At 38.9% G+C, this 13,631-nt stretch overlaps 1 protein-coding gene across 1 annotated transcript in view; it reads left to right on the top strand.

Moving 5' to 3' along the window:
* rab2a (RAB2A, member RAS oncogene family) overlaps positions 1–7,664 on the top strand; it is a 48,352-nt gene extending 40,688 nt beyond the window's left edge. The window contains exons 8-9 of the mRNA XM_074688889.1: positions 2,757–4,875; positions 6,329–7,664. Coding sequence (XP_074544990.1) covers positions 2,757–2,852 — 96 coding nt within the window. The 3' untranslated portion in view covers positions 2,853–4,875; positions 6,329–7,664. The remainder of the gene's footprint in view (positions 1–2,756; positions 4,876–6,328) is intronic.
* Positions 7,665–13,631: the final 5,967 nt, after the last annotated feature.

A 13,631-nucleotide genomic window follows, 5' to 3' on the forward strand; every position in this document is an offset into this window, starting at 1 on the left:
TTTTTACAAGCAATCCACACCTTATTTTTGTCTTTAAATGACTTGAAACAAGATGTTTTTCTGGTCCAGTAAGTTGAATGTGGCTCATATGAAGTAAAATAAGACATTTTTTACTTATGTAGTTTAATTTCGATTTAGAAACACTGTCTTTAACCCCCACAGAACTTCAGTGTCCCATTATGGAGAGACAGTAACACACCACATACTCTGTGAATGTTTGTACTCTTAAATATATCTACGCCACAGCTTCTCTGTGTTTGTTTGCCTTCTTTATCAGCGTCAGTCAATCCAAGAATCAATCCACTATCAGACCATGGTGAAAGAGTGTTTCCAGGGAGATGCTAATGTTTCTGGACTCTAGAGGTGGATCTACCAGTAGATACCAGGCGTTAGGTATCCGGGCCAGGACTTCTTCTCATGATTTAGTCTAAAAGGCTTGAAATACTAAGAATCTTTGGGACTTGAGAGACAGCTTCACTGATATCCAGATATTTGTGTCAGGATTAGGGTTGCATGATTTACTGATACTGATAAAGTATCGATGCTCCCCGTTTTCAAAAAGTAAACAATACCACGTGTTTTGAGTATGGATACCCCAAGGCATTTTTTTCATCTGAATCTGACATTTTTCAGGCACCTTGTGAGTCTGCAGCCACCCAGCTGGGTCCTCTCTCCTCTCTGAGGAGTGGGAGGAGACCTGTCTCTTTCCAAAGTCTGTAGCTGTGTCTAAATTCAGGGGCTGCAGCCTCCGTAGGCTGTAGCCTTCAGAGGACCTGGTCTTTGTAGCCTGTGTAGACCGCAAAGGCCGAACTGAATTTAGACGGTCTGGTCTACAAAGCACTTCCTGTTTGTCACCCTTGACGTCACACAGCGCCGCCCTCACCTGTCAGGCTTACATTTTAAACACACATAAACCAAAACCTCACATTTAAAAAAGGATGATTTTTACTTTTTTTTTTTATTACTTAGCGTTATTATTATTATTATTATTATTATTATTGTTATCATTATTGTTATTATTATCAATGGAGTATAGAACCACCATGTACATGTGAGAAAGGCAACAACGTACATTTTTAACATTTGAACAAGTACTGGGGGAATAATAAATAAAAAAAAGTATAAAATAAAAGCTGCTGAAATGATTTAATGTCTTTTTTGAATTCCCTGTAAACAAAATGATAATTAAAAAAAACTCCAAGTAAGTTTTTTCCCAAGAGAATTTACATTTATGAACATATTTTTATACAATAATGAGAAGATTTATAAAGAACTGTTTTTCCTCAGTATATTACTTGAAAAGAGCCCAAACAACACATTTTCACACAGAAAAACAAAATATTCTTTCACGTTTTAGAAACACAATCACATAGTTGTTGCCAGAAATCCTTTACATCTGGATAAATCAGGACTCCTTTTGGAGTTTGGCTGAGTCCATCATGTTCTGCGTTCATGCGCAATGAATCTTGGGATATGTGAGGCTATGAAGGATTCACCGAACCGTCCTTTACGGCTCCCCAAACAGGGGACGGATTCGTTGGCCGCATTTGGAGGAGCCTCCGTATTGGGACAGCCTCCGATGCACTCCGACGGTTATTAACACAATTTAAAAACCTCCCTTAGCCCCACAGACACACAAATAGATGTCAGAAAACTCACTTGAGGAAGCCTTTCCTTCAAGCTGCTTATTCCATATATTTTATGATGTTTTAGGTTTGGCCATGGTATCGATTAAGTATCGGTATCAAAATTTTTTAGGCAGGTATCGTATCGAACGATAAATTTGGTATCGTGACAACTGGATAAAGCTTAACTCTCTCAAAAGCGGGGCAGTGAATCCAGGCATTTTTACTTTCTACGTGGACTTTTTCCCATGCTAACCCAATCACTCTTAAAACTAGGGATGATTTTCCAATATTTAGAAAAAATGTAACAATAGAAAATAAAATAATTTCTTTGTGACTGTTATCCCATCTTTGAATTGAATTCTTTCAGTCCTCAACACCAGCCTCTGGTTGTAACATGGTACAAATACAAGGAGATGGTTTTGGGGGCATCTAAAAGATGTTGGTTTTTTGCCCATTAGATAAAAAAGTGGCCAACTTTCACTGCATCCTTAGTTAACAGCAAACTCTAATATCGAGTAGTGTTTCTGCTGAAATTCCTTCCCCAAGTTCAAACCTGTTAGTCCATTTTGGTAAAAAACAGAAACCAGGATGCTTTGAAGCTCAGCATGTTGACTCTTAACCACAAAATCTGATAATCAAGACAAATGAGCGTCCAACAGCTACATCCACTTGCACCCAGTTTAGTGACTTCGCAAGTTCTTTCACTGAAGCCACCTGACCTTACGACACCCTGACACAACGGACCACGTCTCTGAGCAGCTCATTCTGACGTTCTGATCACAAAGTGTGAAGGACAGAGTTCTCTGTTAAAGTTACAAAAAGATGTTTAAAATGTGTTGTAAACCACAGGTTTTAACTGGAGCTGTAGAACATAATAATCAGGTCTTACCCTGGCTGAACCATTTTTTATTCTATTTTTAAAAAAAAGAAAAAAACCTATGATATAAAGATGAGTGTGGCTACAGAAGCATTTTCAGAAATCTCTCAGGTTGAATTGAAAGAACGCCTGTTTTTGTCTTCATGAGAAGTGGTTCTTGTTGATTCAGTGATAAGTCTGAACATTGTACCAGACAAAATAAAATTCCCTAATGTTTTTTTTGTTTCATTTGTTTCTTTGTCTTCACTCAGGCTAATGGCATCAAGATTGGACCCCAGCATCCTACCACCAACTCCACACTTACCGGTAGCCAGGGAGGCCAACAGCCTGGAGGAGGCTGCTGCTGAAGACCCGAAAAACTCCTCCAACTCTTTCCCTGTCTCCCCCTCATCCTCCCCCTCTCCAAACCTCCCTTGCATTTCTACAGAACTGTCCAGACTCACTTGCAGTTTGTTAACCTCTCTCTCTCACACGTTCTTTCATTCTTCCCTACTTCACCCCTCTTTTTCTTTTATTTTCCTTTTTTTTTTGCTCCCTGCCCTTCAGTCTTGTCTTGAGACCCAGGGTTATGGCGCCGTGGCCCTATAAGTTATCCTGACTTCCTGCAGCCTCATACAGAGTCAGCTTCACCTGCACATGTAGACCAGAAACTTTGGAGTTTATTCTTTTGTTTGTTTTTCTGTTTTTGATGGGGGTGGGGGGTGTTAGATAAACAGATTTTAACCTTTTATTTAAAAAAACACTCATGCAGGAATGTGAAGACTTACATTCAAACAGTTTGAGACACAAACACTTTTTTGGGATTCTCCAGTACCTCAGTCCAATAAAAACCAAACCAACCTTTGATGAAGTGAGTTGTTATTGTCCTGATAGAGACAGTGGGATTGTGGGTAAGGGGTTAAACGCTCTCTAAACAACTGACTGTGTTGTGTCTGTGCACACATCTGTACATGTCTGAAGAGAGATGACACAGCACGTTGATAGCAGGACGTGTTTCCACATGCTTGGGTTTCCATGCTGTGTCTGTTAGAGACAGATGATATCGGTATTCCAGTGTGTCACTTTGTACGCTGTAGGAAGCATTTCAGTGGCTCTGTAATTTCTCTCCATAAAATCAAAGTGCAAATGATGTTAGTTTGTGCTTGTTTTTCCCTTTTTCATGCTGTTTGGCTCTTTCTGTGTCTCTTTGGCTATGTTCACACTGCAGTCCTCAATGCTCAAATCTGATTTTTTTTGTGTACATTACATTTCTAAATGTGGCCTGTCTGCAGACTGTGATGTGAACAGCTCATGCTCCTGAAGTGACCCATGTGCTCAGCTGAACATTGACAACATCACACACAGAACAGTGTTTACAGAAACTGTGTTTTGGGGGCTTTTTTTCTTAATTCTTAAAGTAAGCAGCCTATCTTGGGCTTACTTTGCTGCCTGTATGAACCCCACCCGTTTCTCTTTCAGTTCTTTACAACAAGAAACAAGAACACATACTTAAGTTTCAGTTTCTTTTTTTCTCCATGCGCCCCTCCCCTGCTCAGCTGTGAGTGTTGCTGCTCATTCATGGTGGCACTCGGGGCACTAAAAAAGCTTCACTATCCATCCACTGGCTAACCCCATCACCACTTTCTTCCATGTTTGAGCTCATTGAGCACCTTCATTTTTGTTTTTGTTTTTCTGGGATGTAAAACTGTCTTGTGTTGCTCTAGAATGTCATCAAGAATGCGGTCCCATAAAAAAACTACAAATTGATTTGATTCAGTACCGCATTTGAAAGTAGCCTGAATCTGACTCAAAAACGTCAGATTCAGAAAGACTCATGCTGTTCACACTGTCAGAAAAGAAGCAAATATGGGTCGCAAAAATCAGATTAAGGTCTCTTTACATGCAGTGTGAACGTAGCCTTTGTGTCCTTCTGTTTGTTGACTTGCAGATGATTTGTGTTTAACGAACACTAAAAACTGGCTGAGGTTTCAAATATCTTTGCAGTAGTCTGGAGAGAGGATGAAGGCCAAACTGTTTGGTGTAAAAAAATGTCTTTTTTGAAAACAAGGAAAAATGAAGCAGAGTTTAAAAAAATGTCAAAGTGGCGTCTGCCATAATTTAGACGCTTCAAAAAAAAAAGGATTGGAAATTGAACTGTTTTATTTTAACTCTTATTTATCGCGCACATTTCTGTGTATATATGGTTCTTAAAGTTTCTGTAGCTTCTTGCCCTGTGAAAGCTAAAGCCTGCCGTGTCATTTTTGTCCGTTTTTTTTTTTTTTTTTTCCCAGGGACTGAAAAAAGTAGGTAAGGCCTTTATTAAAGCAGCTTCTCATTCAAACTCATAGGTATCGAACCATTTTGTAACCATATGGTCGACGGTGCCCTTTCGTTTAACACTAGAAGTCCCACAGCCCAGCCATTTGGCTTTTCTACCTTCCATGCCCAAGGGGCAGCCAAGTGGCTGGATTAGTCTGGAATCAACATCTCTACTTTAGGTGTGAACAGCCATCTGATCACCATTGTTTTGTAAATGAGGCAATTACTTTCTCCTGAACTACTGAAAAAGGGAAAGATGTTGCTATGCCTTCACCTGAATAAACCAATGTGTTGTAATGTGATGAGAGAGAGGTAGAGGTTTAGTATAAAATGTTAATGACTTCATTTTATGTTCAACAAGCTATAATTAGTCCACTTTTGTGATCACGACAGAAAGTTATTTTCCCCTCCCTTCTCAGTGTGAGGTCAACACAGTTTATGATTTTTATTTCTTGCTGAGATTTATTGCTGATGCACAGGTTGAGTAAATGAACTATCATGGGCCGTGAGCTTTTTATCCACCTCGGGTCCCCAGTTTAGTCATCGGTCACAGCCACACCCACCCTTCCACCATACATCCAGCTGGCCTGCTTTTACATTTTCCACCCATCTTTCTATTTCTTTTCTTATTTTATTGTTTTTACCAGGATTTTCTGTGTTTCTCAGGAGTAAATGTCAAATATGGGAAGATGAAGATAAACTTTATCCAGGCTACTCAAAGCACCCCATGTCAACTTTGCATGCTTGAGACTCAACTCTCTGTTATAGTTAAAAAAAACACTGGATCATTTTCTTTTAATATGCGTGTGTGCGTGTGTGTGTGTGTGTGTGTGTGTGTGTGTGTGTGTGTGTGTGTGTGTGTGTGTGTGTGTGTGTGTGTGTGTGTGTGTGTGTGTGTGTGCTTGTGTGTGTGTGTGCATTTGTGAAATGTGAACCAACAGTTATACAAACAGATATATTGTCAAAAAAAAAATAGCAGCCATGCAAACAGTGGACCTGACAGGAGCTTGTGACAGAGGCAGTCAGTTCAGTTTAGGTTTCTTTTATGTAGCAGCTTACAGTGTTCACAGTCGCACAAAAGGCTGCATGCACATAATCAAAGTTCTATCAAGAAGAATATAGAGATAGTATAGCTATAAAAAAAAAAAAAACTTCAAAATAAATATAGTAAACTTAAACTAAACAGTCAACAGCTGTTTTGGACAGGGGAACTCTATTACGGGTTATGGAAGAAATATTTTTTCTAATTATATCAGAGATATTTACAGCTACACTTGCCTCACACTCTGGCAGCCCGATGCAAAAAGTTTCAGTAGATGTTGGAAGCTTCCAGGCTCTTTTCAGGCACACCCCTCCCCCCTGATCATGTATCACATCTGTGGACTGCCAATCTGTCAGGTAAAGGCTGCATTTGCAAAACAATGGTGGCTAATTAAAGGTCGTTCAGTTGTACATTCTAACTGAGCAGCCATTTGGCTGTCCTCTGGGCATTGCAGCAGGGGTAAGAAAACCCTGGGACTTCTAGTGTTAAATGACAAGTAAGAATGATAACAGGCTGCTAACGGGGCCGTGTAGAGGCGTTAGACGTCCCTGGTGGAGAACAGACTCGGACTAGAAATGTCAAGGCGTCTCCTGTTTGAGCTAAGCTAAGATTTCTGCCATGAATTAGCCCACTACTCTATAACATGTACTCAAGAGCTCGATCCATGAATGCTGCAGTGTTTTTTGCTTCCCTGTGTAATTTCCGCACACCGGTTACTCGCTCCTTCCATCTCGTCCTCCTGCCTCTCCCTTTTTCCAGGCTGTGCGATAACATTTGCTCTGTATGTGTTTTTAATGCCAAATTATTGTTTACCTGTGTTCTGTTAGACGAGAGGGAAAAGACTCAATCAAGCCCCCCCTCAACTTCACAACAATATGTCCTGTGATCAGCTGTCTGCCTTAAAGCTCCACCCCCTCTGAGAGATTTAGACAGCTGCAAAAATGACTCAGTCTCGCCCTTTATTTGAAGAATGGCATTTTTAACCACTGGCCTCACTAGCTAACCGCGCATCACTCGTGCGTAGACACAGAGTTGGAGAGGTGCATGAAGTCACAGAAACAGCCTACTTTGAAATTTGTGAACAGATTGGGACGTAAGAAATGATTCCAAGCCCACCTGCTCATTTTTCTTTTCTCCCCATCCCACCCGTCAGCGCACACACACATACTCACACACACCCAGCCTTCATACGGTATATGCATGCATATACTTCTGTTTATCTAACCTAGCTGTGTTCTCTCCAGGCTCACTGTTATTAAACTGAAGGAGTTTGAGTTTGAATCAGGTTTCCTCTGCAGTTTGATCTTCACTTTTCTTTTTTTATGATTATTATTCCTAGATATATTCATAAGTAATTAATCTTATTCTGATTATGCTTATTCTTTGTAAAGCAAAATATAGTGTGTGTGTGTGTGTGTGTGTGTGTGTGTGTGTGTGTGTGTGTGTGTGTGTGTGTGTGTGTGTGTGTGTGTGTGTGTGTGTGTGTGTGTGTGTGTGCGTGTGTGCGTGTGTGCGTGCGTGTGTGTGTGGGTATGGTCCCAAATGGGGGAGGATCAAGCCAAACCTGACACATCTATCTATCTATCTATGGATTGATCTATCTATCTCTATGTGGCCCTCTTTTCTTGCTTTTCCTGCCTCTCCTCCTCCCCCTCGGTGTAATTTGCTGTGTTTGTTCTTTGGAAGAAATAAAAGTAAAAAAATAGAACATAAAAAATGAAAATGCTATCACAGTAAACTATAATAAAACATTCTAAACTCTAAACATGTCATTTTGATGGTAATGTGGAGATGGAAAAATACAGTGTTTGAAAAACTACCTGTTTGTATTATCTGTCTCTTTTGTTTGGCTAACTGCTCGACCTCTCCTGGATCCTTAGCATCAGGATGAATCAGTCAGGATGGGACCTCATGCTGTTCTACTCCATCTGATGTATCCATTCAAATGAGCAGGGAGGGACTTGTGCAGCCATTTGACCTTCAGGAGTCATGGAGATGGTGCTGCCTGGTGAAGGTCAGCAGGACTCAGAGTCTGCGTAATGAATGCAACATTTTTTGAACTCATGAGTAGTCCAGGGGGGTTTACATGTTCACTTTGTGTGACCTACATGAAAATCCTTTGTTTGCAGGATTACAGCACATTTTTAGACCATACGTGTATTCAAATATGTTTGCTCATGTCATCCATGAGTCAGTTTGTACTCAAATGACAGCATGAGCTACAGCCACACTTTCAAAAGAGTTGGGACGGCGGGTAAAATGTTAATCCCACTGGAAACAATAGCTGCCGCACCTTTAAAAAAAAAAAAAAAAAAAACTTCTGGAAACTATTGGAGTGTTTGTTTGAGTCTAAATTTCAAAATGGATGGACATGAAAAGTTATACTATTGTTAAGAAACAAATAAGAATATATTAAAATAATCAAATTTAAGAATATCAATACATAGAAAATCATATGTCATGCACGAGGGGAGTCTAAGGAATGACGTGTATGTACTTTTTTCAGGGAAAAAAAAAGAATTTAACAGGTTAAAAACAGAATATTATGGTTTCAACTTTATTTAAAACTTGTAGTTAAAGGCCCAATGAGGAGATTCTAAGTGATCTTGAAAAAATCTCACTTCTAGATATACAACGGATCCTAATCCACACTTTAAAATGAGATTATCATCAAAAATATAGGTTATTCCTAAATGCAATTTCTCAGCTTCCCGATCGGAAGGACTGGATTGATTTACAGCATTCTGAAGTCTCTATGACAACACCACGCTGGCTGGTGAAGTTTAGTAGAGAGAAGAGAGATCTGTGTTTTTCTGAGAACAATTTCTGTGATTAATCTTGTAGTGATAGTGGACACTGGAGCCTAACTGTCAGACAGAAAAAAAGACAGAAGAGCAGAAGAAAGAGAAACAGGAGAGAGATAGAGCATGAGCTAAAAGCTAAAACATGAGCCAAACTTTTGGTGATAGTGTTCATTCCAACCCACAGTCAGCAGTTATTCTGCAGTGGTCTGTTCAAACTTGAGAGTCTATCAATAAAATGAAGAATGAGGTTACGTTGGCTCTGATTGGTAGATGAGCACTGGTAGGACATAATGAGGACTCACTAATGTTATATGTTACAGACACACTGGAGCGTAACAGCTTAACAGGAGAGTGACAGCATACAAGCTAAAACCTAAAACACAATCTGGAGCACTGGGCTGTCATCAGGGCTAAATATAACCAGTCAATTAACTACAGTAAAAACGGACAAAGTTTGCTTGTTGTCACGTTTCAAATCGTAGTGCTACATTACTGTTGGTAAAAGCCTTAGCTTTTGGTGTTAAATTCAGTAAAAAGTTGTCTTGAACAAAGAAAATTTGAGTTAAAAAGAAGACCTGATCCCTATACGTTTCCAAAACAAATACGCCTTGAAAGTCACATCTTATCCACAGTGTGAATGTGATTCTCGCCAAAGGTGTTGCTGCAGTCCACTTCAAATGGATAGTCCTCACAACCTCTATAACTAAAAAGATAATAATGCAAAGACAACTTGTGAAATGTTGAAATAAAAAATTGTATTGTTTTAAGAAAAGTATACGCTTATTAGGGAAAACTCCAAAATAGGTATCTCAGCCACTCCCACCAGATCAGCAGTCTAAAGCCAATCTTAACAGATCTGTAATGCAGAGGGCCCTAAACTTTTCAGTCCACGACCCCCCAAAATATCTGTCAGAGACCAGTGACCCCCTGCTGTGGGAACACTGATAGGCTGATAGGGATTAAGATTCTTAATTTAGCTGCTGTGTAGAAAATTAGCCTTCCTATGTGCACATGTTGTGTTTCCTAAATTAATCTACCTCTCTACCTCTGATGCCATCGTAATCCTGGTTTAGTCATCTTGGAGGTCTTCAACAACAAAAAAATATGTAAAACAAATCAATCATTTTCTGTTTGCATGTTTCTATATGATATTTAATCCCCATATTGTTTAACATTATACAATAATGGATGAAATATAGGATTATAAACAGCTTTTGGTCGTGGAAGGCACTGCTTTAAAGGGGACATATCATGCTTGTTTCTCCTTTCCACTATGCCAGACTAGGATGCCTGTAAAGCATTTCTGCCCTCAGTACAAGTCATTTAGTTCCTTTATTGCCCCACAATATCGTTCTCAATATCCTCAGTTTAGGCCATTCTGAAGATCTCGTTGAAACGCTCCGTTTGGAGAATGACCTCCAGTAACCTCGCAACGTCACAGCCCTTTGTGCTCTGATTGGTCAGTTCAATCAGAGGGGTGGAGGGGGTAGAGCCAGGGGGCAGTTTTTGCAGCATGGCAGTATTTACAAAATCGTCCATATTGGATGGGGCAGACCGAGCGAGTTTGCTGTTTGCCAAAACTTCACCATAAGGCATTGATAGCACTAATAAAATGACAGAGTGTAGGATACGTCCTTTTGTATTGGACCCCGAGTCAGACCCAGACGGTTCTGCAGCTCAGGAAGAAAATCCACCTGGACACAGATCATCTCAGGACGCTTCAGTGTGGTGAGTCAAAGTGGTACTGTAACATGTATAGTTTATACGTGGAAATATAGGCAGACTTCACCAATAAACTATTTCTATAACAGGGCTCCATCCTGCTCCTTCACTTTTCTCTGTCTGTTTTATCCATCATGCTGAAAGTGTAGTCTAAAGATGGCCTCTACTGTCAGTTCCTCACTATGTTATTACCGCAGCATTATTGTGGTCCAGGTTCACAGTGCATGTCAGAACAAGCATGCAAATATCACAGTCTCACAAGTATTACGGCGTCTGCTAAAACTACAGTGTTTTGACTGCTAATTCACCATGTAAAGCCGAGCTGCTCAACAGAGCAGAGTCCCTGCATCCAGCACTCAGTCAGTCGGCTCTTGGTGGGTGTATCCCTCGGTGGCGGTTGTGTGACTAACTGACATCACAGAGGAGGAGCTGCTTTATCAGATTACTCCAATAAAAAGAAAGGATCCTCATGTTGTCATGAAGGTCGAAATCTCGCGGCCAACTGGCAATGACCTATTTTCAGAGGCATCAAATCTTGTTCTAGGATATCAGAAAAAATACAATATCTCATTTTTTGAAAATTCAGGGGGTGTAAGGTTCAAATTTATCATATTATATGGAAGTATTAAATCAGGGATCAACATGATATGTCCCCTTTAATGAGTAATTAAATGCTTTGAGTACATGCTAACATCAGCATGCTAACATACAGACAGCGGGAAGCGATGTTTAGAGGGTTGTGCACCATGTTCAGCAGGTAAATTAGCATTCTATCTTCATAACATGCAAAGATGAACAGTTAAGGTCATTGGGGGTGTTTATCATGTATGCAGAAGTCTGTGAAAGAATGAAAGGATGAATTAATTTAATCTTTAAAGCAAACAGTCCAGCAGTTTGAAAAAGGTAGTCCCAGTTATATGAACTCTATTAATCCTTGTTCTTCCTATTTGAAGTATTCTAACAGTACGGAGTCAAAGCAGGAAAGATGTCCCAGGGCCTGTCAGCTAAATGCCACCAGATCAAGAGAGAGAGAGTGAGGCAAACTGAGCTCTGTCTATTCTTCCTGAAACAAGCGTAGTAAAAGGACACTGAAACAAAATGAACTCTGTGCCAGACTGGATGCTGCTCACTATAAGCCTCAGACTAGTCTGTAAGGTAAAGAAGAGAAAACAAACTACAGCCATAGTAAGTAACAGGGTCGACATTGAGTGACCAACCGAAAACATGAGTACATCACATCTAGTTGTCACATCTGGTTGGTCAGACATACTGTAAATCTTTGTTACCTTAGATAATGATGAGTCAGTCTTGTTTATCTGTCATGGTAGGTTTGGTCACATCACAGAAGAGGTAAAATATTTTGTTTTTTTAGTTTCTTATTAGATTCAAATCTTTGGAAATACTACCATCCTGCCATCCACAGTGAGCTCTTAGAGTTTCTGTGTGACTGAATCTCAACATTTGGCTTCAGAGAACAGAGTTTTTATTAACATTGTTGAAATTATCAATACAGGACTTTTTTATTATTATTTTAAAACACATAAATTGCTTTTTCCTTTTTCACAAACAACAGTAAAACACAAGGACCTCTGCACAGTACTGATCTACACACCTACCATAGATAATATAATCAGAAAAGAATATAAAGAAATTAACAATGGTACACTATACAGATTCACTCCTTTTTTTTCCAAAATAGGGCAGAGTCCAGAATTAGTCAAGCACATAACTTACATGTGTTAAATTTGGAGATTTGTGAAATGGAGACATGGAAGCCAAATGTGCATGATTTTTCTTTTTGTTGAGTGAATCAGTTCCACTGACAGTTATTCCACTTCTCCATGACAAAAAGATAGTTTGCTGGGGGAGCAACAGACTATAACGGACTGACAAATCTGGAGTAAAGAGACAGGATTCACACGCAAAGCACCAATAGCCTGATATTTGTATGTAAATATCATAGATGAAAAACGGCAGACAAGAACCTTGTATTTACAAAGTTAGAACATGTTTGTAGTTTATCATATGAAGCTATGTCAAATGTGTGTTTATCTTTTACAACATGAAGCAGTATGAACTTAATTTAATTGAAAAAAATTCAATAATTTTGTTTATGTATTTATTTATTTATTCATAATTACTCTTATATTATCTATCTCTGTGCTTTTATTTATTTATTTATTTATTTATTCATTCATTTATTTATTTATCACATATTTACACCTTTTAACTTTGTTTAGGCCAGTTGTTTGGGCCTGAATAATAAAAAAGAGAGGTGACTCTCACAACTGTGAGTCTTAAACTTAAACCAAGTCTGTATTACAAAACATCTCCAACAAGAGAACATTAAATTACTGTGTCTCTAAGCTTCTTCAAGGATGCAGGACTGGTATTACCATGATGAAATATTTGATTTTGTATTCATAAAGTTGTAAAGACATGTCCACTCCAGTGGACTACATGCACGTGAGCATTAATATTAAACAAAATGAACTTAAAAAAACATATATTTTTTTCTTTTTAATTCCATGAATGTTTCTTTTTATTCTTTCAAAATATTTTAACAAATTATCACACTTTCTGTATTGGAAAAATAGTTGCATGATGGTGTTGCATGATGCCTACTTCAGTGAACACAATCAATTGTAATTTACTGCTTATTTGAAACAATTTTTCAGCAATAATAGAATAATACAATATTTATTATAATTGTAGACTGTTCTGTGATTATCTTTTTTTCTTTTTTCTTTTTGGTTTTTTTTTACCTCAAGGGTTGTTTTGGAATTGAAGGACTGACAGGATATTCCAGCAGGGGTCCACAGGTGTAGCTGTCTGGCAGTCATCTTTGAGTGAGAGAAAATTGACTTGCAGTTCCAGCGACCAACCACTGAATAAAGCTCAAAGAAGTGTGGCAGCAGAGAGCACTCTAGAGGCTGATAGGCAGTTCCACCACAGAGACCACTACATTTAGGAGAAAATGACTTAAATAGCAGAACACTGAAGTCAACACTATGAGATACCAGAGGGTCAGATTTTTTTCATTGTTTATTTATTTATTTATCTATTAAGTTAAACAACATTTTTCATGACTTTACTTTGATATAGTGCTGGATATCAATGTAAAAAAAATAAACCATTACAAACAAAGCCATCCATCATTTGGTTCATTTCATTTTATTTCATTTTCCACCGCTTATCCGGACCCAGGTCGCAGGGGCAGCAGTGCCGAAGACCAATAACCCCTGTACCCGGCCACTTCC

Source organism: Halichoeres trimaculatus, unplaced genomic scaffold (genome assembly GCF_033239565.1).
Source record: "Halichoeres trimaculatus isolate MK-OKI-2021-1 unplaced genomic scaffold, fHalTri1.1 fHalTri1_scaffold_15, whole genome shotgun sequence".
In the NCBI taxonomy this organism is placed as follows: Eukaryota; Metazoa; Chordata; class Actinopteri; order Labriformes; family Labridae; genus Halichoeres; species Halichoeres trimaculatus.